Below are 26,587 nucleotides of genomic sequence, written 5' to 3' on the forward strand. Positions count from 1 at the left end.
CCCTCCCGCGCTAGCCTAAGGGCCACCTTAGCAAAGCGCATCCCAGGCTGCATAGCCGCACTACCCTACCCAACCATACCACACATAAACATGACACTACCCCCGGGGTTTACACAGACGAGCCGGCGAAGCAAGAAGAGCGCCAGAAGAAAGGGCCCTAGCCGGCGGGGCCCAGCCAGGACAAAAGGAGGTCCCACAAAGCGCCTACACCGGCCGCATTTGCGGTCGGGGTAGACGACGGATGGGGCCCACCTACGAAGGCTGTCCAGGCCTACACGAGATGAGGCAGGATAAAGAGGGATAATCCCCCTCGATCCCAAATCATTGAGGCCAATTTCTAGCCATGGAATAATGGCGCGCGCGCGCGTGTTGGATTTCCAAGGGTTTTTATGATAGAAGCTGCAGAATAGTAAATATTTCGTTAATGAGTTCAAGGTCAAGTACCAACACGATAATGAAACCATGATGACCAGGAACGAAGCGTTGAAAAATTATGTTGAAGATATAAGTCCAAAAGTCATTAACCCAAACATACGACACATGTTTGCTATAATACAGAAAAATCAACCACACGACTCATGTGGTAGCGATGTGATATGGGTACTCACCCATACTACATCATTAGAATTCAGAGAAGAAATTTTCAGCAATATCTGAAAAGGGTTCAGATTAAGTATCCTAGAGCGCAGGTCAGGTCATAGCATATTTAGATTATAACCCCAACAGTATCAACCTGTTAAACCGCGTCAAGGACGAAATACCGTATATTACATGCAAATACAATGATTTTAAACTTATAAATACACCGATTGAAATTTTTGTAAATGACGTTAATAAAATGCTAGAAACAGATTAAAACACGAGCGCGGTTTAATTTCATACCCCCTCCACTCCTACATGATACCTTGGTAGTCGTGAAAATGAAAACAGCGTTCTAATTTAAAGCTTTGAGAGAGATAAGGAAGCTAAATATTCGCGATGATGTACTAATTAATCAATAATTAAACAGCCTTCGTGTTATGTATGTTATGAACCCTTATCGTTTGTCTTGCTGTCTAAAATGGACTTTGACCCCCTTCAACAAGCATTGAAATCCAACAACTACATCTGGAAACGTATCGTAGAAAAGGACATGCCGCAGTTCATGTGAAAGAACGTGACCAGTTTTCGGTGTTTAAAGTCTCAGGGAATTTATTTAAAATGTAAATGTAAAAATTACGGTGAAATGTATTGTAATATGATGTTTAGATGGCCTTAATAAAACTTGTAAGATATGATTGAGTATTATAGTTTCTAATCATGGCTATAATTGTCCGGTGATTATCGTAGTACTGTTGCCCCCTGAAGCTACGAATCGGTACAGGTAACGGCAATGTCTTCTGGGCATGCTGGCGCCTGTTGGCACACATGACATATACCGCCGCATCGATGATCTTTTTTAGTATTATATGGGACTTAGCACCTCTCGCAATAATATTCACAGCAGAAGGCGGCCGTCAGCGAAGTAATGACATTATAATGGCCCTCGTGATAAATCAAATTTAATTTTAGGTCTTTTGCTACGCCCTTGAATATAACGTCGCGGCCGTTGGTACTGGTATACGACGTCTTTTAGATGTTGTTGGAACTGTTGCAATTCGGGGATACCGCAACCTTCTTTGGGATTGGTAACACTAGCCGCTTGTAATAATTCGTTGGCCCTCAGGGTTTGTAGCTTCCCGATATCGCGGCGCACCTTGGTTTGGTCCTTGTCTTTGTTCACGTAACCGATCACCACTACTAGTGCCCACGGCAAACACAAATTGTCTTTATTGTAATAGCGACAATACCACGCCGCTTGGTACACTCCTCATCGAAGGTGTTGTAATTCTTGCCGCGTCCTTACCCGACAGGCATCCGCACAGAGGTCACGCCCAGACAGAACATCTCGGTGTTTAGTCCCGAGGAGTTGGACTGGTGTACGGCGGAGCTGACATCCCACACGTCATCGTAGGTAACTTCTTTAGCGGGCTTGAAACGGACCCAACCATTGCCTGTGGCAAAGTCATTGGAACAAAACGAGAAAGACACCTGGTCTTCGCGGTTAAGACCTTCGACGCCTTTAGTTATGGCCTGCTGGATGGCCTCTTTAATTCATCCTACAGGTTCTGCACCGATCGGAGGGTTTTTTATTTTAAATTCCAGCCTTGTAGACTGAAACGACGAAGTTTCTTCACGGTATCTCTAATGATGAAAAATTTAGATCCCTCGATTTCTTAATAGTTCAAAGATTAAAGATAAGCTGACTGGAAGACCTTAGGAGCTCATAGTTATTACCTTTCATGTTACTAGTGCCGGTAAGTGATGCATGAAAAGAGGTCACCAGAAAAATATAAAATTTCGAATGTGAGTAAAACGAAAATATAATGAGCGCTTTCTACCTACTGGGCAAGCATATCACCGATCGCGAACAAAAGAAAAAAATCGATGGACCCACTATTTTATAGCATTAATCAAGACGTTTAATTTGATATACGACACGCCATATTTTAAAATTAAAACTCACCTTTATTGAAGATGTTTCAACACCTTTTTTAAACTGATACTTATTTCAAATGTGATAACAGCATGACGTAAAACGTGATAACGTGACGTAAAACATGACGACACGACACCTTATACGCGTAATAAGTTACTAGTTGAGACATGTCGGTTACTCGTTCATTCTTCGTTAATCTGTTGAGGTGTACGGAGGTGGTGCTTGCGAAGCTAAGATGGGAATTTGGGTTGGTGGTCGACTTTCTTCCTCACGTTAGCGTGATAGGTACCGCTTTCATGCGGGAGAGTACANAAATGTAAATGTAAAAATTACGGTGAAATGTATTGTAATATAATGTCTAGATGGCCTTAATAAAACTTGTAAGATATGATTGAGTATTATAGTTTCTACTCATGGCAATAATTGTCAGGTGATTATCGTAGTACTGTTGCCCCCTGAAGCTACTTTGACAATCGGTACAGGTAACGGCAATGTCTTTTGGGCATGCTGGCGCCTGTTGGCACGCAGGACATATACCGCCGCGTCGATGATCTTTTTTAGGGACCTAGCACCTCTCGCAATAATATTCATAGCAGAAGGCGGCCGTCAGCGAAGTAATGACATTATAATGGTCCTCGTGATAAATCAAATTTAATTTTAGGTCTTTTGCTACGCCCTTGAATATAACATCGCGGCCTTTGGTACCGTACTGGTATACGACGATACAATAGTCTTTTATATGTTGTTGGAACTGTTGCAATTCGGGGATACCGCAACCTTCTTTGGGAATAGTAACACTAGCCGCCTGTAATAATTCGTTGGCCCTCAGGGTTTGTAGCTTCCCGATATCGCGGCGCACCTTGGTTTGGTCCTTGTCTTTGTTCACGTAACCGATCACCACTACTAGTGCCCACGGCAAACACAAATTGTCTTTATTGTTATGGCGACAATACCACGCCGCTTGGTACACTCCTCATCGAAGGTGTTGTAATTCTTGCCGCGTCCTTTCCCGACAGGCATCCGCACAGAGGTCACGCCCAGACAGAACATCTCGGTGTTTAGTCCCGAGGAGTTGGACTGGTGTACGGCGGAGCTGACATCCCACACGTCATCGTAGGTAACTTCTTTAGCGAGCTTGAAACGGACCCAACCATTGCCTGTGGCAAAGTCATTNCACGAAAAATTATAATAAAAAATCAGAAAAAATTATTTTTTATGTAAAAATTACATCAAACTAAACTTTACTAAAACTGAACTTTAATAAAAAATAGTGGCAAACATTATTTTACAAAAAATAAAATATGAATATTTTTAATGTAGTCAATAGTAATTTTTAATTGAAAGGAAATACCCTATAACGTTCAATTATGCCCTACAAGTCGCTCATCACCACAACGGATGTGTTTAGTTTGAAACAATGCCGTCGAGATGTTTGAATCGCGCTAAGAGTATGATGCCAAACAATTATATTTTTGAATTTGCCCTAACCACAAGACAGCCATTTTTTTTATCGTTTCGATAGCCCGTAGGCCTTTCGCGCTCGCGAACGGATTTTAAGCTTTTCGCGTGTGGCTGAAACCTTTCTTTTTTGTTGGCAAGGAAAAATCCAATGATTACCCTTAGGTAATCGTTTAAGATAGACCTCTACACGACCACGGGTACCTGTATCAAGCCAACATATTTAACTGTGTATTGAATCGGTACAAACGACACGCCTTACAATGCAGAAAAATCTAACAACTTACCCTTCGTATGCCTTGTTTCTTCATGTCTCTGTAGTTCTGTTGTCTTGTTTTGAACTTCATGCCTTTCCAACGCTGCTCTCTCTCTGTCTTTCCACTGTTTATAAAAATAATAATATAAATATTAATTCTTTAGATATTTAGCCGCCATCTTGTCGTTGTTAAATAATTTTTAACTTTTTATAGAGACCCTGTAGCTATTGTTTTCTCAACTGCTAAAATAACACCCTATATAATGCTGGTTTTAAATCGAATTTTTCTTCGTTAAATAATAAACGTTTGAGTGAGTGTTGTCTTTAATATACCACTATATTTTAATTTACTGCTAATGCTATTTACTTTTTTTTTGGTCTGTTTTTTCCTGTTGAAATAATGGTTTTTTGTCTTGTTTCTCCATGTCTCTGTCGTTCTATGGCTAACATTCATACCTTTCCAACGCTGCTCTATCTCTCTCCCTTCCTCCCCCTCTCTCTCTCTCTCTCTCTCTCTGTATTTCCGCTATCTATAAAAATAATAATATAAAAAATAATTCTTTAGATTTTTAGCCGCCATCTTGTCGTTGTTAAATAATTTGTAACCCTGTAGCTATTGTTTTTTCTCAACTGTTAAAATAACACCCTGTATAATGGTGGCTTTAAATATAATTTTTTTTTCGTTAAATAATAAACGTTTAAGTGAGTTTGCTGTATTTAATAAGCGGTTTTACCAGCTAAATTATAGTTTTTTTAATTAATTATAGAATTTTTACTATGAAAAATAATTTCATCTAATTGCTGTTTAAGATTATAACTACACCAAAGCTACGTTTTTATGTTGAAGATATGAATATACACTTACCTTTCTTTATCCGAAAGGACACACACAAAAAGCACCAAGAAACTTTTAATAAAAAACAAGTAGAGCAGACTCGTTGATTTTATGACAATAATTTAAATAAAGAAATTTAAATGAAATAAAATGTCACATTATACTTTTTGACTTAACATATTACAATGTATGCCGATACTGTGATTTGATAGGAAATAACGTAGCAGGTGACAAGATTGTACGCACATGCATTGAATTATAAATTTAATGTTGAAGCTCTCACCAATTCAAATGAAGCATAGGTCGAACATGTGCCCCAAATAGAATAATATAATGATTGCTGTTTATAGTTCATTAACTTCTCCTACTCTCTTATTGGTATCAAAATACAATTTTTGCTACATATAGATTTTAAATGAATTAAGCTATCAGTTACAAGTTGTTCTGCATATACATAATACATTTTGATGATCTTTAATATTGAATTTTCTGTAAATTCCACAAAGTCGAACACCAGCATGCATGCGTTGAAATTTAGAGTTTTATTATTGTTCGTGTTTAATTTTGAATTTCACCGTCAATCCTTTCTATGCAACCCTTGAGTCATAATATTTAATTTTAAATTTAGTACCAATAAGGCCCAGTTACTTGTTTCTGCATATGCGTTTCAATTTTACCTTTAATTTTGAATTTACCAGCAATAATGCCCGGCCATTTGTTTCTGCGCATGAGATTAAATATTACATTTAATTTTAAATTTCCCACCAGCGCGTACCCTGAAGATTCTGACTACGCAACGCAAACTTTTAAATCGTGTTATATAAATTTAAACTACCCTCCGAACCCTCTCAGTCAATCACTCATCTTACAATTTGTACCTGTCCGTTAATGTTGCTTTCCCAGCGATAAACCGCGTCGTCAAGTTTGAATTTTCTCTAATTTGAATGTCGCGCTCCGCTCGGCCAATTCAATCTACCGCCAATTTGAATGCTGCATTGATCGAACACGTGACTTACATCAAATGATGCAATACCGAATGATGCGATAACTCTCATAATCTCTTCTAGCTATCAAATTATAATTTTGCTGACTTACAATTAGATATTTTAAAGCAATAAGGTATTAAATTAAAAGTATATTCTGCACGTATGTTTTATCAATATATTTTATTATTTTTTTTTTGTTGATCTTAAATTATAATTTACCGCTAATCTGGGATCCCCCGTATATTCACCAAGGACACACCTGTATAAATCCAATTACCACATTGCGGCGCCAACCTTTGATCTATGCCGACAAAGGACATCGACTTTCTCACTGTCCCTGAAATTTTCCCAGTCTAAACCGTCGCTATACCTACTGCTATAAATATAGGTATTATAAATGAAGCGTATAAATGCAAAAACAGACATTTGATGCATAGGTAGTTTTGAGTAAAACGCAAAAATCCTGCCAAGATCTAATCAATCAACCTGCAATTTTGACCAAAAAGTGCCTAAATATTAATAACGAAGTTGGTTCTTCATCCAAAAATATACTGAATGTTAGTAAAAAGATATTTTGTTGAGAAAATTACATATGTCTTGCTTTGCAGTTGAGACTTGCAAAAGTCTGCTTGTGCATCTAAGGTAACTCCAAATGTCTGGTTTTGCATCTACATTATTGATATTATAATGTCCATTATTATGGTAATAAAATTTGGTGTTGCAATAGAAGAAGGTTCCAAGGAAAATAATTTAAATATAAAAGATTTTTATTTAAATGCTGTTTAGGACCACAGATCGGAAAAATTAATAAATTAAACTCTTAAATCAGTGTTTTCTGTATCGCTTAAAATAATCATATCATCATCTTCATCACGATGATTTTCTACCGGATTACCTTTTTTTTTTAAAGCGTTTATGAAGAAATAAAGACGGTCTGTTTTTTTCCCAATCCCCTTGGTTTATTTTAATAATACTTATTATTACACACGAATTTCACGTATTTATTAGGTACACTACGTTCTGGTTTCAGCTATTTACTAACAACACAAACACGATTGCGAAATCACGTGATTCAAAATCTGCAACCTGATTTGTCCAAATGCAAATGTCTGCTTTTGCACGTAACATGTGTGCGCAAATGTCTGCTTTTGCATTTAAGGCTAAATTTTGTATGCCAATAACAGCTTTAAATATCTGTTTATGCTCCTAAGGGTCAGAAAATCATGTCCCTGGTAACTTTTACATGGAGAATCCATAACTCATTTTTTTAAAAAATGTCAAATATCTGCTATTGCATTTGTACGCTTCAAATATAAAATGTAAATATACGTAAAAAAATGATTGATATATAGATATACAGGGTGTCACCTAACGAATGTTACATACTTTGGGGGTGTTATCTAGAACCCAAATGGTATCGATTTAACCAAACTTGATTAATCGAAAAATGTTGCAAAAAATAGTTACAGGGTGTTAAAGTTTCTTTTTTTATTTCTTGTTTTCTCGTTAACTCAGAACCCAGTTCATGGGCGTAGGTAGCTAGGGGGAGCAGAAGTGTGCACGGCCCACCCCAGAAAAATAATCTAATATCATCTTTGTCATATCGGTAAGTCCGTCTCTGCGCGGCCTCTTTTTTTGGAATCAAATCAAAACGTATTGAAATTTGATATTGGTAAACGATTGACTAGCGGGAAGTCTTTTTTTTTTCTGAGGCTTCCTAGAGTTTGCAGGCCTGGGCCCACCCCAAGCAAAAATTGTAGCTACGCTGACCCAGTTAACCGATTTGAGCAAAATTTGCTGTTATTTAGTTTCTCTTCATGAAGTATGCAGTGATTATGTTCCTATTAGGTTAAATCATACAGGGCGTTCATTTTGCTACAACCCTTTGTGAATATTCTTCTGTAACTTTTTTCTACATTTAAATTTTTACACTTAACTATCAGAAATAGGTAGAGAATTTTATTCTACACAAAAAATGTATGCCTATCAAAAGTCGAAATTATGCTTGGTTATGAAGATATTAGACAATATTTATTAACACATAGGTACCCCATAGTTTCGTTTAAGCAAGTTCAAGCAAATCAACGTCATTTGGGTTCTAGATTATACCCTTGAAGTATGTAACATTCGTTAGGTGACACCCTGTATAATTTTTACTTTTTATTTTGTATAATTATTTATTACTAGCTGTTTACTAGGAATTAGCGTGGTGTAATACAATATCAGCAGTTAGCAATCTTCTTTGTCTGAGCTCTGTGTTGGATATATTTTGCGTAGAACATTGTTTGACATCATTTAGTAAAATTTTTTAGAACAAATTTCTTTAATTTGTTTGAATTAGTCTTTAAAATACAAAATACAAAAATACAAAAGCTAATAATAAAATACATGTTTTTTTGAGAAAATACATATATCATAATATTACATCTCAAATGTCTAGAATTGCGAACAATATTTATTAGCTATTCGGTTTGATTTGGTAAATCTATTAATCCATTTAAATTTTTTTTTAAGAATGCCGCTCTTAGAGAAAGCAATCATAATTTTGTTGAAAATGTTTATTACAAAAAATCCAGAATCCAGTCTAGAATGAATCTGCTCTATTTCAAAAATAGCTTTCTTATTTGAAAATAAACTTATTTAGATTAGATTATAGTATATTACGTAATAAATAAGTGTTGTAAAAAGCATTTTACGCACGAATGGAAAAGTTACGTAATTCTATGCGTGCGTAATTGCATTACACCACATATTACGTACTATACTTTACCTACGCCACTACTGTAAATACTTAAAAACACAGCGTCTGCGATCAATGTAAGATTCCTATTTTACGTACGGTAAAAAAATCGCACAGCTTGGTAAAAAAATCGTACAGTTTTCCTAGCAACCGCCTAGCACCGTTCAATACAAACAGTATTGTATTGACCGTTGCTAAGCGGTTGCTAGGAAAACTATGCGATTTTTTTACCGTACGTAATAGGACATTCATCGCAGACGGTGTGTTTTTAAGTATTTACATTAGTGGTCGTAGATAAAATTACCTTATAGTCCAACCACTTGGAGAAAAAAAAATTGTTACCTGGACTTTTATAAGTGGAAATGGTAAAAGGGCTTATAATAAACCTAAAAAAAAAATAAATGCATGAGCAGGGGCGGCGGAGGGTTGATTTGGGGGGTTGAAAAGTTATGAAAAATTGTATCATTAGGATTTCTGGCGAAAGTTGACGTCAAACAAAGAAGTATCCAATACAGAAGTTGTAGATCATGCAAAAATCTACAACTTCTGTAGAGGTCACTTTTTAACATAACCTCAAAATTTCCGAGAAAAATGCGAAAAACAGTTTTTTTCTAATTTTTTGTTTTATATTTCTCATTTCCGCAAAAATAATTTAATTTTGACGAAACTTGGTGAAAGTGTACCTTTCTCTGTCTTAAATAACCTTAAATTTTTTTAGATAAAAAAATCAAGAAATTTCTGAGATATTAATTTTTTTCGGTCTGAAACACTTTTTTTTTTCAGAAAAATTCTACTTAATCGTACAGAGTTCTGCCGGTAATAATTTTTTTCATGTATTGACTTTTATACTGTTATGACTTCATGCAATAGATATTTTGAAAGCGTTCAGAGCCGTACTCAGAAAAATTTTTAAATTGTAGCTAAAACAAGCTAAAAACTTTTTACAATACACAATTAAAAATGACTAGATTTTGTCATAAAAATAGCAGCGATGTATTAAAAAAAATTAACCCGATGATGGCCCCTCAAAGACGACACGTTGGATTGCAAAAATGTTGACGCCATTTTATAGAGCGAAAAAAGTGGCATTGTAAATACGTAATTTATTTTAAAATTCGTTTTCAAATAGAGCCAGAAAATATTAAACAATTTAGCAAAATTTCGGGTTTTTCCGGATATCTCCGGAACTAGGTATAAAAAAACACTTTTTTCTAATCTGAGCCACCCCGTATTTTTTACCGTTTCCTAGATCCTAATGCTATCCCATCCTTATCTTGGACACACTGTATATCTATGAATTCATCAAACTTTAAAAAAAATAAGTACGCTAATCGATCCTACGGAAAAAAAATTATTATTTATTTTATTTATTAACTATTCGATGTTTATAGCAATACTGTATAAAAATTTCGTAGACCATCTACGAACTTTCATCAAAATATACTCCTAAATTTTTTGCAGTGGTAACAAACGGAATCAACTGACCATCAATGTTAATACGCATACTTGCTTTTTAGTATTCACGTTTTTTCTTTGTGGAAAACAAAACTACTTTTGATTTATTGGGATTTAGGCATAGGTTATGATTTATACAGGATTCCCCATATTAGACTATGCAGTTTAAAAGTCGAATAAAAAATATCTGATCAAAGTAAATTAACTTTTTAATGGACTAATATGTAGCTAATTTTATGGGATTTATAACGAAAATAAATAATAAAGTCAATTTTTAAAGATCATGTCTTCCAAATGTCCTCGTTCGACTTCAATGCAATTTTGAATTCTAAGTTCAAAATTTTGCATCACTCGACGCAGCAAATTTCCATTTATTTCTGCAATTTTATTTTGAATCTGCTCTTTCAACTCCAGAATTGTTGCTGGACGACTTGCATAAACTTTTTGCTTCAGGTATCCCCAGAGAAAAAAATCTGGGGCCGTTAAATCATCGGGAGATCTCAGGGGCCAATTCAAATTTCCAAATCGGGAAATTATACGGCCATCAAAAAAATCTCGCAAAATCCTCATAGTGTTTCTGGCTGTGTGAGCTGTAGCTCCATCTTGTTGGAATAATATGGCACCATTTAGTAGTCCCCGTCTAGTTAGTTCGGGGATAAGAAACGTTTGCAACATGTTTATGTAGCGCTCGGAATTAACTGTAACAGGACGGTTATTTTCATCCTCAAAAAATATGGACCGATAATTCCAAATGATGCTACACCACACCACACAACGACTTTTAGATTGTGGAGGTTTTTGGTAAACATTTCGTGAGGATTTTCTGCTCCCCAGTACCTAAAGTTTTTCTTGTTAACAACACCGACAAATGAAAATTTGCTTCGTCGCTCATTAGCAAATTATGTATTCCTCCATGGTGCTGATTTAAAAATTCTTGACAAAATGTCGACCTCGCTTCTTTATCTGTATCACTGAGGTGATGCGCCATTTGGTATTTATAGGGGTGAAATTTTAAATCTTTATGCAGAATTATGTGGAGACTTCCCTTGGATATTCCTAGGGCAAGTGATGGCCGATTAGCAGATCTCTTAGGGCTTCTTGTGAAGGCAGCTCTCACTCGTTCAATATTTAGGCGTACGCACCGTTCTTCGACGTCCAGGTTTTTTAATGTTTTGCACAGAGCCATTTTCACGCCAATGACGAACCCATGCCGAAAATGTAACGCGTGTTGGTGCATCGCCCCTATTATTATTTCCAAACTGCCGTCGAAATGCACGCCGAACTTCTTCCACTGAACCAGTTCTAATGTAGACTTCCACGGAAAACACACGCTCTTGAATTGAATAATTCATAACGCAATGAAAATTGTTAAAAAATTAAAATTAAATTAAGTTGTGACATTTGTGACTAAAACAATGAAGTCTTTACTTTTGTCGTAGCTTGGAGACAGGCGCCTACTTGTTAAAATGTGATCCTAATGGTGTAGCATCATTTGGTAATATTGGTTTGATTTGCTTCGTCGAGTAATACGAAATTTTAAACTTAGAATTCAAAATTGCATTGAAGTCGAAGGAGGGCATTTGGAAGATATGATCTTTAAAAATTGAATTATTATTTATTTCAGTCATAAATCCCATAAAATTAGCTACATGTCAGTCCATTAAAAAGTTAATTGACTTTGATCAGAAAGTTTTTATTCGACTTTTAAACTACATAGTCTAATATGGGGAACCCTGTACATAGCATAGTTATTAATATTGGATAAATCATCATTTATAGTTGTCAGTGCCTCATCAGACTTATCAGTTGCAAAGTGATGATAAAGCTGTGTATCGTCTGCAAGAAACTGAACATTACATTTTGTAATTACATTTGTTAGGTCGAACGTATAAAATAAAAATAATAAAGGCCCAAGTACTGAACCCTGCGGCACACCCGACACGATTTGCTGGGCAGTCGAAATATTATCCAATATTACTTGTTGGAATCTGTTTTCTAAATAATTACTTAAAAAGTTCAACGAGACACCGTTAAAACCTAAGTACTTGCATTTGGCGATAAGCAGTTTATGATTAATTGTATCGAAAGCTTTTGTAAAAACTAAAAGAACCAATGCAGAAGCTTGCCCAATGTCTAATGCACACAATATATTGTCAGTCACATTTGCCAAGGCAGTTGCCGTACTATGGCCCTTCCGAAATTCAGACTGATGTACTGGAAACAGATTATGCTCTATTACATATTTTGTTATTTGCCCGTAAACAACTTTTTCCAAAATTTTTGATAAAATTGGCAATAGACTAATGGGCCGCAGATCACTCATATTCGTTGGGTTGTGACATTTAGGAAGAGGTGTTACAAGAGCTGTTTTCCAGGAATCTGGAAAAAAACCCCTTTCCAGGCAGCTATTGACAATGTGAGTGACATATATCCCTACAGCAGGCATACACAGTCTCAACATCTGAGGAGAAACACCATCAACACCTTGAGCGTTTGATTTTATTTCTGAAATAATTTTAAGTACATCTGAATGATTGACAAGATTAAAAGCAAACTTAAAGACGTAATCACTATTTTGAAAGACTGAGACTAGATAATCATTAATACTGTTCGGATTACATAAATGTGCTGGAATTTCAGAATCATTAGTACATTGAATTTTTAGCATCTTAAGAGCTTTATAAAAAAAGTGTTTATTTTAGAATAGAATAGAAGCAAGATTTCTCCACTGTTTGTAATTGTCCCAGTTTTCAGGTATTTTGCGCCTTTTATAAATACGTAAAGCTTTATCTCGTAAATTCATAATCAATTTCAAATTTTCAGTTAACCAAGGAGCACGCGGTTTGCTAACACGGACGTAACATTAACATTAACATGTTCCAAAAAAATTGTCTACAGGGTATTATTTTTAGAGTAGCTGATATAAACATAAACTTCTTACATAAAAAATATGAAAAAATGCAAACAAATTTTACTTTACTATAAAAAAGATGTACTTCTTGCATGTCACTAAAATACCTGATTGTAAAGAAAAATGGTTTTCAATTTTCTACTGCAGTTATCATTTATGGACAGCTAAGTGTGGCAGGTAATTCTAATCTAATTAACTTCACTTTTTTGTTAAATTTATAACTACATATATTAAAATTATTTTATATGATTTAGATTTGAAAGCGAGTTTAAAAGTTAACTTCTACCGATGTATAATCCTGTGAATGAGAAAAGAAAAATGTTGCAAAAAAACAAGATTGTTTACGGTGTTTTTGTGACTTCTATAATTTAGATCAAAATTTCATTGAAATATCTTAAAACGTGACTAAGTTGTAAGAAGTGTAAAAAAAATTGAAAATGTAACTTTTTAAGGAAACAAAACTACTATCTACAGTCTAAATTGGTTTATTTTCACCAACAACTCTTCAAGTATTTCCATTCGTTTCTGGGTATCATTATCATATTCATGCAAATGAATCGAAGATGTGTACTTGAAGTGTTTATGAGGTGCAACACTGTTACAGAATTTGCAATAAGGGGTTTGCACAGAGAAAAGAGGTAATTTCTATAACACAAATAATGTTTTTTTTTTATTAAGAAAATTCGTATTTACTGTTTTTAAACTAATTTCAGGACATGCCACTTTTATCCCCCGAGTTTAATATATATTTTTTAATCCCTTTAATAAATATGCAAGTGCTAACTGAAACAATGTAATAGCAACACATATGAGGTGCGCTGAATGCAGTGGACATGTATCAAATAAATATAGAACAGGATCTAAAATAGGGCACGCCTGCAGTAAAACAATATACGGTGCAGTGGATCACCTGATGCGTGGCACTGCTACACTGTTTGCATTATGGTTAAAAATAAATTTATTCTTTAGAGGCCTAAAACTAGCACTTTATACCCAAAATTAGTATGAAATGGTAGGCATTTTAAATGTGGGGGTATAAAATGTTAGATTTGTTTTATATTACATTTTATCCATAAAAATTGTGCTTAAAGTAAAATTCAATCAAATCTTAAAAGTTTAAGGTGTAGTGATTTTTATAAATGAATTTTCTCAAAAAGCCGAATCTTTCATCGTTTTATAAAAATTATTTGTTTTCTATCTAAAAACCTCTTAAATTAGAAATTGTGTGACTTAGCGCACCGCACCTCAATCCACATTTCATTCCTTTTCACTTCAAACGCACATCATTAAATATGAAATATAAAATAATGCATTTTTTCAAGGTAAGTTAAAGTTGTTTCAGTACTATACTGCACTAAAAGAAACAGGAAATACCCAAAGAGGGTCTGTTTTCATATCATTCGCTAATAATGGGGATAAAGCCCAACATGCAAACTAGTATGTTTAAATTTCATTGATTCTCATGGTCTAATTGTCTAGTTGCTTGAATCGGTCTGTGTTTGGTCTATTGGTAGCGACAGCTTCATTATTAGGGATTTTATTTATCCTTAACTTAGATGTAACTAGAAGGAATTTATATGAAATACATGAAAGCACCATATATCCTTGGGGTCGAAATAAGGCATTTTAATTAAACTTATATCTATCCAAAGTTGTTTTTTTTAATATAATATTTTTACTTAAAGGTGTAAATATTTTTGTTATTTCCATAAATTTAATTATTTCAGTTACTCTGTTAAAAATTGCTCAAGTACTAGCATACTAAATTTCATTTAAGGCCTTTTTTTTTCATCTAATAAATTTATTTGGCAGGTAAATCTACTCTATCTCGTAAGGAATACATGCATAAGAAAGTGACACACACAGAATTAATTGACAGTTAAATTTACTTGGGAGTGGGAAAAAACAGCCTTAAGTCAAACTTTCATAAAGTTTTTTGGAAAAAATTAGACCCTTTTACAAACTTTGGAATTTTGGAATTCCTTAAAAGGAGAACCTTTTAGGGATTGTTGTTTCGAGTAATAGAGCGTACTATGGTTTTTAATTAATCACTTAATGACCTGTACAAAACATGAAAAAAAAATACTTATGTGAATAATTTTAGGTTAAAGTATCACTAGGTGGAGTATGGAAAGATAGTTTAACAGAACTGAGTGGTGGACAAAGATCTTTAGCAGCATTGTCGCTTATATTAGCTATGTTACTTTTCAAGCCAGCACCATTATATATTTTAGATGAAGTTGATGCAGCTTTAGATTTATCACATACACAAAATATTGGTAATATGTTACGAAGCCACTTCAAGAAATCCCAGGTAAATATTTACTAACTATATTGTTGTGTAGAGGCATGCTGAGAAACTAAAAATTATAAAATTTTACTAATTTTTATTCTGTGCCTCCAGAGTATCCTAATTGCATGAGCCAAACTTTCTTTGTTTTTTCTAGTTCTAATTCCAAATAATTTTCACCATTTAGAGGATTTGGTAATAGTACTAGTAGTCCAGGCGGTATCTGTATCGGGTTGGGTAAAACGCATATGATCGGAGATTTTTGCTTTAACAGCTTCTAAATAACATCAGAAATGATAATTTTTCTATGCAAATAAAAAAAAACGTTTGCTTAATTTTTAATGCAATAAAGTATAAAAAAATACCAAAAAAATTCATTTTTTTCTTGGATTTCTCGGCGGCAACTTAGCAACTATTCATTTTAGACAAAAATGGAAGAGGGAAAAAAGTTTTGTAATTAAATTTTGATCAAGATAGAGTTAGTTGCAATTCGAAAAATTAATTATTGTTATTGCAAAAATCGGAAAAATCATTTAAAAAATTGCAAAAAATGCTAGTTTATTTGTCAATTTTTTCCAGACACTTGAATAATACCTAGGATCTTCATACTTTTCCCAATTAAACTTCTTAGTGCATAGAATCATCACACCAAAATTCATCCAATTCGGTTTGATAGTTTTTACATAATAATTGTTTAAATTTTTTATATTTTTTAAATTAAAAAAATTTCAAAATCAAATTTCTAAAAATCTAAAACCTTTGAATACTTGAAAATTTCACCACAGAAAGAAGAGCTGTCAAGCTTTAAAATGATTTTTAAAAAATTCAAATCGGACGATTAGGTGAACCGTGGTGACTGTTTAAACATTGTCGCAATTTTCACGCTTATAAACAATTGCAATAATTTAATGTTTTTTTTCAATTTTTTATTTATTTTAAAATATGGTTTGAAAGTACTCGGAAAGATGAGTATTTAAAAAAAAACTGATGATCCGCCCATTATTTACGGAGTTATAGTCCGTTAAAGTTAACCCTTATTTACACTAAAACTATAAGGGTATAAAGGCTGTTTTTTGAACTAATAGGTTTGCCATTCCGAGTACTTTCCAGATATAAATTTTCAAAATTTGCAATCACGGGCGTCCCATTTTAAATGTCACTCAAAGATATTCAAGACCGCGTGAAATCAGTGAAATATCAGTGAGGGGGGGAGCTAACACACAGCTACTTCGATCTGAATTCTCGAGTTCAAAAATGCTCTGAGTATTGCACCCATTGCCAAGGGCAAATGTGTAAAAATGTTTACAAAATAGTGGAAGTAGACGAGTTCGAAATCGATTTTGAAGAAGACATTTCAGAAGAAAGTGCAAGCGAACTCGACAGTCAGATTTCAGAATCGTTAGAAAATGATATTTTGCAGTCGCAGGACGAGTAAATCGACGACGAAATAGATTGTGATAATACTGATGAGGCATTTGAAAAACCACCAACTAGTAAAAGAATTAGATTAGATTAAATATAAATAGATATTGAAATAAATAGTTTAAAATTTGAAAAATCATGAAAAGTGTGTACTGTTTATTGAAGTATCTAAAAGATTCTTATACTTTTTTTATATAAATAAAAAATAAATTTTAGATGAATATTTTAAAAGTAAACGAAAAAATTAAAATTATAATTATTCACAATTTATTTTTTTTTAAGATTTTTAGAAATTTATCGTACAACTAAAAATTAATACCAATTTTCAGTTGTTTATTTAAATAATTATTGTTTAAACAATTTTATAATATTTAAACAAACTTACTAGTATTACCTGGTGCAACATGCAAAAATTTTGGTCGTGAATATTAACATAGTAAATAAATAAACATAATAAATTAATCATTTTTTAAAGTAACTGTTTATCGGCATGTCAAAAGTCCAATAATTAATAATAAAAGGTAGTTGAAAATATGATAATTGAATTTTTTAAGTTGCGAGACATCGATTTAAAAAAAAATCATCGAAATTGGTCCATTAGAAGCTGAGATAAGTGAAATTTTTCCGAGCGTCGCAGTTTTGAACTCGAGAATTCAGATCGGAGTAGCTGTGTGTTTGCTCCCCCCACCACTGATACCTCATTGATTTCACGCGGTCTTGAATATCTTTGAGTGACATTTTAAATGGGACGCCCGTGATTGCAAATTTTGAAAATTTATATCTGGAAAGTACTCGGAATGACAAACCTATTAGTTCAAAAAACAGCCCTTATACCCTTATAGTTTTGCTGTAAATAAGGGTTAACTTTAACGGGCTATAACTCCGAAAATAATGGGCGGATCATCAGGTTTTTTTTAAATACTCGTCTTTCCGAGTACTTTCAAACCATATTTTAAAATAAAAAAAAAATTGAAAAAAACATTAAATTATTGCAATTGTTTATAAGCGTGAAAATTGCGACAATGTTTAAACAGTCACCACGGTTCACCTAATCGTCCGATTTGAATTTTTCAAAAATCATTTTAAAGCTTGACAGCTCTTCTTTCTGTGGTGAAATTTTCAAGTATTCAAAGGTTTTAGATTTTTAAAAATTTGATTTTGAAAATTTTTTAATTTAAAAAATATAAAAAATTTAAACAATTATTATGTAAAAACTATCAAACCGAATTGAATGAATTTTGGTGTGATGATTCTATACACTAAGAAGTTTAATTGGGAAAAGTATGAAGATCGTAGGTATTATTCAAGTGTCTGGAAAAAATTGACAAATAAACTAGCATATTTTGCAATTTTTTAAATGATTTTTCCGATTTTTGCAATAACAATAATTATTTTTTCGAATTGCAACTACCTCTATCTTGATCAAAATTTAATTACAAAACATTTTTTCCTCTTCCATTTTTGTCTAAAATGAATAGTTGCTAAGTTGTCGCCGAGAAATCCAAGAAAAAAATTATTTTTATTTGCTATTTTTTTATACTTTTTTGCATTAAAAATTAAGCCCATGTTTTTTTTATTTGCATAGAAAAATTATCATTTCTGATGTTGTTTAGAAGCCGTTAAAGCAAAAATCTCCGATCATATGCGTTTTACCCAAGTATACCCTTTTTAAAACAGATACCGCCTGGTCTATAGATCAATTAAATGTCTGTCAAACATTAATAGTTCAGTTACTCAGGGTTTTTACCTCCGAATTCTTTATAACTGAACCGATTGACGTGAAATTTTGACTGAATGTGGGGAATGCCTCAAGGAACAGAACTTATATAGTGCCGAAGTGTGCTTTTGCCCTGGGGGTGGAAATTTTTACGCCTAAAATAACCACAGGAATCGATAGAGGAGTCAATTTGAAGTAACAAATGTTATATAAAGTTTTTTGGATAATCCAATACTTTCCGAGTAATTTGTCGTTGAAAATGTTGATTTTTTACTAAAAAAGTGCTTGTTTTCGGACAGTTTTTTGCAAATCTGAAACCATTGGATTTAACGGAAAAGTTGTAATGAACAAAAAGAAAGGTAATAAAAAAAACAAATCTAATGGCATTATTTTGTTTTTCTCTAATTGCAATATAAACAGAGTTATGGCTTTTTAAACATTATTATATGTTAGCTAAAAACTAAATTGGAACCAGTTAACGTTAAATAACGTCAAAACCATAAATATTAAGAAAAAAACTATTTGTAGCTTTTTTAAAGTACTTTGAAAAACCTTTAAAATGAACTGAAATTTGAAAAATTACAATTTGAAAGGACTATTCAAAGCTTATATCTATAACCGCAACTGTGAAAGAGAATATCAGATGTATTTGTATGAATATCCTGATAAAAATAGATCGGAATTTATTTGAATTTTGAGCACTCAAGAAGCCTAGAAATAATTATGGACACGGAAATAAAACTCTAATAATGTTTTATTTTAATGCGTGGTGGTAATAGATTAAACAACTAGATGGATTTCACAGGATCTAAAGTCACTTACAGTGTACGATAATTCAATAAACAAAGAAATCTAAATAAAAAATTTAGATACATTTGGAACAAATACACTGAAGATGAATTTTTCGGGACAAAACGTCTGAATCTGGTTCGAACTGAGGCTGAGACTTGGGGGTCATGAAGGCTTGCAAAAAATGTAATAAAATTTTCAGGGTCATATTTAAAAAAATGAAGTTGATGATAGTCCTGGAGAGACGAAACGTTACATATAAAAATTGATTATGTCATTCGATAGAGGGCGAAAAGTGGCCATGAGAAAGTGTTCTTCTTTTTTCAATAACACCTCAAACAAGGCTGCAATGAAACAAAAACGGATTTTCTAAATTTCGGTTTTTTCAAATATTTCGAAAACTAATTATGTTAGCCTTGACTTTTTAGAGGGATAATGTCGGTCCCCTGATTACGCAACTTTGCCCCCATTTAAGCTAGTTTGTATCTCTTACCGTTTTCGAGATCCCTGTAGTGAGAAGCGAATTTGTAACAGCCTGTATATATACAGGGTGCGGCAAAAAGGTAGGCAGGATTTCAAATAGTGGTTGCTCTGTTTGTAAAACCGGCAACACTGTGCACGCGGTCGCGTTAGGTAGACAAAAGTCTGCAATTTTCAGTTATCGACATGGCTTGAAGCGGAGTGCATCGTGCTTTCGTTGTCGAGGAGTTTATTAGAAATAGGGAATCTATAATAGCGACGCAGCGTGCCTTCCGTAATCAGTTTGATGTTGGTCGACATGGCGCGGTTCCGGATGGAAGAACAATTCGTCGGTGGGTTTTACACTTCAGGGAAACAGGTTCTGCGCTTAAACGAAAATCTACTGGCCGACCAAGGACAGTAAGAACACCGAAAATGTGAATGCAGTAAGAGATTCCGTACAACAGTCTCCAAGGCGTTCAGCTTGTAAGCATGCAGCTGCTTTGGGAATTTCCGATAGAAGAATTTTACACAAATGCATCCGTACAAAATGATGGTAGTGCAGGAATTAAGTGAAAGAGATTTTGAAACCCGTACAAATTCATGCCGGGATTTTCTTCAAAACATTCCCCGAGGCGCTGTATTCATGTCTAGCGATGAAGCTCACTTTCACCTATCGGGTAGCGTAAATAAGCAAAATTTCCGTTATTGGTCGACAAATAATCCACAGGAACTTCATGAGCGACCACTTCACAGTCCAAAGGTTACCGTCTGGTGTGCAATATCTGAGTTCGGCATGTGGGGCCCTTACTTTTTCGAAGAAGATGGAATAACGGTAACGGTAAGTCAACGGAGATCGATATTTTGATATGCTTAACAATTTCCTGCGTCCAAAAGTTAACGAGTTGAATGAAAATCACCGAGAACATCTTTGGTTCCAGCAGGATGGTGCTACATCGCACACCATGCGTCGTTCACTTAATCTTCAAGAAATGTTCCCAAACAAAGTGGTGTCTTTATGGGGTGATCTCGGCTGGCCTCCGCGTTCGCCTGATTTGTCGTCTTGCGACTTTTTTCTTTGGGGTTATCTCAAATCGAGAGTTTTTACACATCGTCCGCGGACTTTGGAAGAATTAAAGGCAGCCATAAGACAAGAAATTGACGCAATTCCCCAAGAAATTATCCATCGGGTAATGACGTGCTTCCGTGAGAACCTATAAGAGTGCATAGACAATAATGGCCGTCATTTAAAAGATATCATTTTTAAAAAATAATGTTCCTAAATGGCATGAAATGTAGATTTAAAAAATAAAATAAAAAATTTTTGCTTTATGTGGTTTGGTTTTTATTGACATTCCAAATAGTACCTATCATTTTGCCGCACCCTGTATAATTGTAGAATTTCTCCAGGTTCCTTTCCGTGTCGAATCTGCATCTTCAAAATAACCAATTGTTTGACGACGTGTTGGTAAAATCTCATTTACCGTCTTCAGGTTTTCTTACTTCTGCTTCGCGTTACTACGTTCGGCTTACTAGAAGATGTTTGTCCACTTGGTGAAGTATATACTGTGCTTTCATTCCAGTCTGTGGTATTCTTCGTGTGGCTGCGTGTCACAGGTCTTACATTTAACAGTGCTGTGGGTTCTTATGTTTTGCTTGGCCTATTCTCAGCATTCCATTTATTAATCTTCTTAGTTTCCAGGACAGGTTTCCAAGCTGTCGGCAATCTTTGGGTATCGTCGCGTGTGTTGAGATTTTGAAGATATTTTTCAATTTCGATTGCCTCTCTAATTATTCTTTTTGCCCTAGGCTCCATTCTTGCTAGTACCTTGGTATTCTAGAAATCACTCAGGTAGCCAGTGGTTTTTGCATGTTGAGCTAATGATGACGTTTTTTAATTTTTCTGGACGGCATTCTGATGTTCTTCTTTCTAGGTTTGAATTCTTCTATTAGTTTGTCCAATATACGTCTTCACAGTTTCCGCAGGGAACTTCATATACTCCTTGGTTTTCTAAAGGAATGTTTGTTTTGGCTGATGGTAGCATATTGCCAATCTTCCTGTCTGTGTTGAAGATGGTTTCTATTTTATGTTTCTTTAAAACCCTACTTATTTTGTCGGCAGTTCCCTTGATGTATAGCAGGAGAGTTTTGGCTATTGGTTTATCTTCTTCCTTCTGTTCTTTGATTCGTCTAGGTTTTAAAGCCCTCTTGATGTTGTTATCAGAGAAACCATTTTGCTGTAACGCCAATTTAACGTTTTTAATTTCCTCTTCTTTTTGGTCGTTGTCAGAGAGTCGTTCTGACCTTGTCATTAATATTTTGATAAATGATTGTAGCTGCGATGGGTGGAGGTGAGATTCTGCGAGTAGGTACCTGTTCGTGTGTGTTGGTTTCCTATATACCGTACAGCCTAGACATTCGTCTTTTTTCTTTATACATACATCAAGTAAAAGTAGTTGTTGGTCCTTTTCCAGTTCCATGGTGAATTTGATTTTTGGGTGTCTGTTGTTCAGATGAATTAAGAATTCTTGTAATTTTTCTCCTCTCCATGTGTCCATACAACAAAGGTATTAGAAGAACGGGCAATAGAAGCAGCAGAATATAAACCATCTATGTGGCTGAGACTATGCAGATTATATATATACAGTGTGTTCTGAAAGTCCGTTAGGAAACTCCGGGGGGTGATTCTACGGATTAAAATAATAGCAGTATGTAATGAAAATTTTTTTCGAATTGTCAATTGTTTGCGAGTTACAGCTTGTCAAAGTTCATTTTTTTTTTTTTTCTATGTAAATAATTTATTTAATTCAAGTTCGAATAGTCTCTCATTTGGCACACCCACTAAGTAGAAAAAAAAGTTTCATTATACGCCGCTAGAGGGCACTTTACCTAGAACTCAAAATTTGCTTTGTTCATAACTTTTTTCTCTTGCTAGATGTGACAGAAATTTAAACATTATTGAAAAGAAAAATAATATCAGAAAAAATTATGTATTCTCAGTTCAAGTCGATAAATGTAACCGTTTAGCAGGAAATCGCTATTAAAGTGTTATTAAACATCAAATTTTTGATAATTCTTTCTGCAATGAATCAAGTTGTCATGCTGTACTCTGTCTGTCAAACCAACTTCGTTAGTAAATAAAATATTATTAGTAAATTCATTATCCTCAGCTTATTTTTCCACGTTATTACAGAGTCGAAAAAAAAATTATTATGGTGAAAAATGTAACATACCTTCTTTAAACAATTTTTATTACAATTCGTAACACCAAAATTACTAATGATATTTATTAGAAGCATGGCAACTTGATTAATTACAGAAAGAATTATCCAAAATTTGATGTTGAATAACACGGTTACATTTATCGGCTTCAACAAAGGGCACATAATTTTTTTTTGATATTGTTTCTCTTTTCAATAATTTTTAAATTTCTGTGATGTCTAGCAAGAGTTATGAACAAAACAAATTTTGAGTTCTAGGTAAAGTGCCCTTTAGCGGTGCATAGTGATACTTTTCTCTGACTACTGATCCAATAGAGCTTCATTTACTTAGTGGGTGTGCTAAATGACGGACTAATAGAACTTGAATTAAATAAGTTATTTAAACAGAAAAATAAAAAAAATGGAACTTTCACCTACAAACAATTGACAATTCGAAAAAAATGTTCATTACATACTGCTATTATTTTAATCCGTAGAATCAACATACTTTCAGAACACCCTGTATATACAGGGTGATTCATTAATAATTGTACATACGATAATTGAATAATCCTGGGCTGAAAATATGACACATAACGTGTAGATAAAATATGGCTCCTTACGGAGTTACGCGCTGTTTTTATTTAAAAAATTTTAAATGATTTTTGCCCATTTAACCCTGTTTAATAATTCAACTAATACAATGCAATCCCATGACAGAAGATACCGACTTGAATAATAGTAATATGACAAATAAATTACATGATAATATAAAAATAGTAGGTTAATTACATAGAAAGTATTGAAGAATTGAAATATTGTACCAAAATAAAAATTCCGCCAGTGGCCTAAGAGTTAGGAATGGGAAACTGCCCTACTACCCCTGTCGTACGTCTCTGATAGTAGCCATGAATGATTTTGTAGCATTTTTTTAATATGTTCTAAAGTATCTAAAGTTTATGCCAAGTATGATAGGGAAATATCAAACAGGGTTAAAATGGGCACAAATCATTTAAAATTTTTTATATAGTCTCATCGCATGCACAATTCCACATCATTCACCGCGTGTTATTTTTGTTGAGTGGATGTTCACCACACAAACAGTACTTAACAAGTAATCTAGCAAAAAACTCAAGCAATAATCAATAAATGAAATACATAAAAATAAATAGTCTGTGGCTTTCAGCCATGAAAAAACATTCAAATTCACAGTTAGATGTACTGTCTTCCAAATGCGGAACAACAACTGACCACCTTCGCTTCGTCGCCGTTGACCCGCCCTATCTCCCTTCACGTGCACTGTAGGTTGCCTACAGTTCATGTATTTGTAATACATGATTATTACAGTGGCGGCATACACAAGTATTAAAGTGCATTTTAAAAATGTATGTATGTAAAAATGAATCACCCTACAGGGTGTTTCATTAACATTGGGAAAATCGAAAGCTAAAGAACGTGAAATGATGACCTTTGGCGCAAGCATGCCTTATCCGAAAGTTGATAGTTTCGGAAATACAGAGTGTTAAAAGTTAAAATTTTAAATCGTTTTTTTGCAATGATTCTGAAAATATGTAGGTTAGGAACTTGAAAATTTGTGAAACTATATTTTTTTAAGCGACGAATAAGGTGCGTGTTGTAATTTCAGTGTTAATTGTTGTAATAACATGAAGAAACTCTTGGTTTGTTTCGTTCTCGTATTATCAGAACCTATGTTCGTTAAATCGATTTTTCTCGAAAACGGATCGAGATACCGAAATGAAACAAGAGTACATAATTAATGGAAAAATGAGAAATCAGGTTTTGAATCAAATTTCATGTTAGAATACAGGGTAAAAAATTATTAACTAAATTTTCGGTAAAATTAGTCGTAAGTGGCGCCCTCTATGAGCAACGCTGCCTTATTCGTAGCTTAAAAAATATACTTTCAGGTTCCTAACTCATATATTTTCAGAATCATCGCAAAAAAACGATTTGAAATTTTAACTTTCAACACCATGTATTTCCGAAACTATCAACTTTTGGATATGGCATGTTTTCGCCAATGGTCACTATTTCACGTGTAGTATACGCTTTCGATTTTTCCGTTGTTAATGAATCACCCTGTATAATTGAACTTGAAAGAAGATATGGAATTTGATACTGCAAAAAATATTGATAGGTACTCATATTATCAATAAGCTGATGATTGTTGATGGAGAAAAGAAATTACATATTGCGTTTCACTTATTAAAATCCCCTAATCTAAGGAAGATATTTTCAGTTTCTTTGTGAAAGTATTGTTCACTAAATTCCTAAATTTGAACCAATTTCAACCATTCCTTTAAGGAGGTTTATCGGGTACGGAGGTACATACGTCTAATGTCTAACAAAAATTTCTGTAGATTCGCTAGTGACTAAAATAGTAAGCCTTTAGATTTGGCAACGTTGCACTTGGCTGGCGCGCGGCTCGGCATTCGCTCGCTCCCGTTCGATCATTCTGTTTGTTTGGACACCTGCGAATTTCAAATAATACGCTACGTCGAGACCGCGGCGTTGCCGCTATCACGCATGTAGAGGATAAGTTAGTCAACAGCAGCAGTTTGAAGGAGAATTATTATAAATTATGTATCTTTCAAGTATCTAATCGATTTCTACAAGCTGTCATACGGTTCCTTAGACATCGGTTCCCTATTTATACAAGTTGCTGTGGAAACTGTTCATTAATTGTTAAGTGGAAAGACCAAAAAAATCTGCATTCTCATAAGACTCTGTACTAAATCGTGAAAAATTATTTTATTAATATCTCCTCTCTTAGGTTTCCAAACTAGTCATAATTTTTTTTGAGGATTTTCGTCATATTAATAAGCTTATATTAATTTTTTATGAATATTTGTTCGTCAATTCCAAATCAGATAAACTTCTTTAAATCTCTTGGATTTCAAAATAGCAAATAATTATTTTATACTGTTTGATCTACTCAAAATATCAAAGATTCAGATTTATATGTTACATATTTTTAAATTTTAAAAGCTCCAACACAAAGTGGATAAATAAAATCAAAATGAATTGAAATGATCTTGTAGCCAACTAAACGTCTTACATTCAATCATCCATCATAATTCTAAAAGATGAAAATTAAATTTCTCATTTTTCTACTTTCAGTTCATCATAGTGTCTCTTAAAGATGGAATGTTTAATAATGCCAATGTATTGTTCAGGACAAAGTTTGTTGATGGAGTTTCTGCTATTTCAAGAACAATTAACAAAGCCCATTAATATGTTAGTATAAATAATTGTAATTTTTTTTTAATAAACTTTTTATACATTTAATTTTTGTGTTTTTGTAGAACTTGATTTGTTGAAGCTGATTATTAAAATATATCAAATACATTTAAGTTCAAATATAGTAGTATGGTAAGGTAGGTAAAGACATATTTTTTATACAAATTTATTAATAGCGAGAAAAACGCGTTTTTAATTTCAAATTCAAGTTATTTTAAAATGTATTTATTACCTTTAAACTAAATGTCTTCAAAATATTTTACATTAACTTATTTGTTTTATAATTACTA

At 33.7% G+C, this 26,587-nt stretch overlaps 1 protein-coding gene across 1 annotated transcript in view; it reads left to right on the plus strand.

Moving 5' to 3' along the window:
• LOC108914519 (structural maintenance of chromosomes protein 2-like) overlaps positions 1–26,345 on the plus strand; it is a 54,323-nt gene extending 27,978 nt beyond the window's left edge. The window contains exons 6-7 of the mRNA XM_018720341.2: positions 15,264–15,473; positions 26,178–26,345. Of these exons, the coding sequence (XP_018575857.1) occupies positions 15,264–15,473; positions 26,178–26,291 (324 nt within the window). The 3' untranslated portion in view covers positions 26,292–26,345. The remainder of the gene's footprint in view (positions 1–15,263; positions 15,474–26,177) is intronic.
• Positions 26,346–26,587: the final 242 nt, after the last annotated feature.

This window comes from Anoplophora glabripennis, unplaced genomic scaffold (genome assembly GCF_000390285.2).
Source record: "Anoplophora glabripennis isolate ALB-LARVAE unplaced genomic scaffold, Agla_2.0 scaffold1193, whole genome shotgun sequence".
Taxonomy (NCBI): Eukaryota; Metazoa; Arthropoda; class Insecta; order Coleoptera; family Cerambycidae; genus Anoplophora; species Anoplophora glabripennis.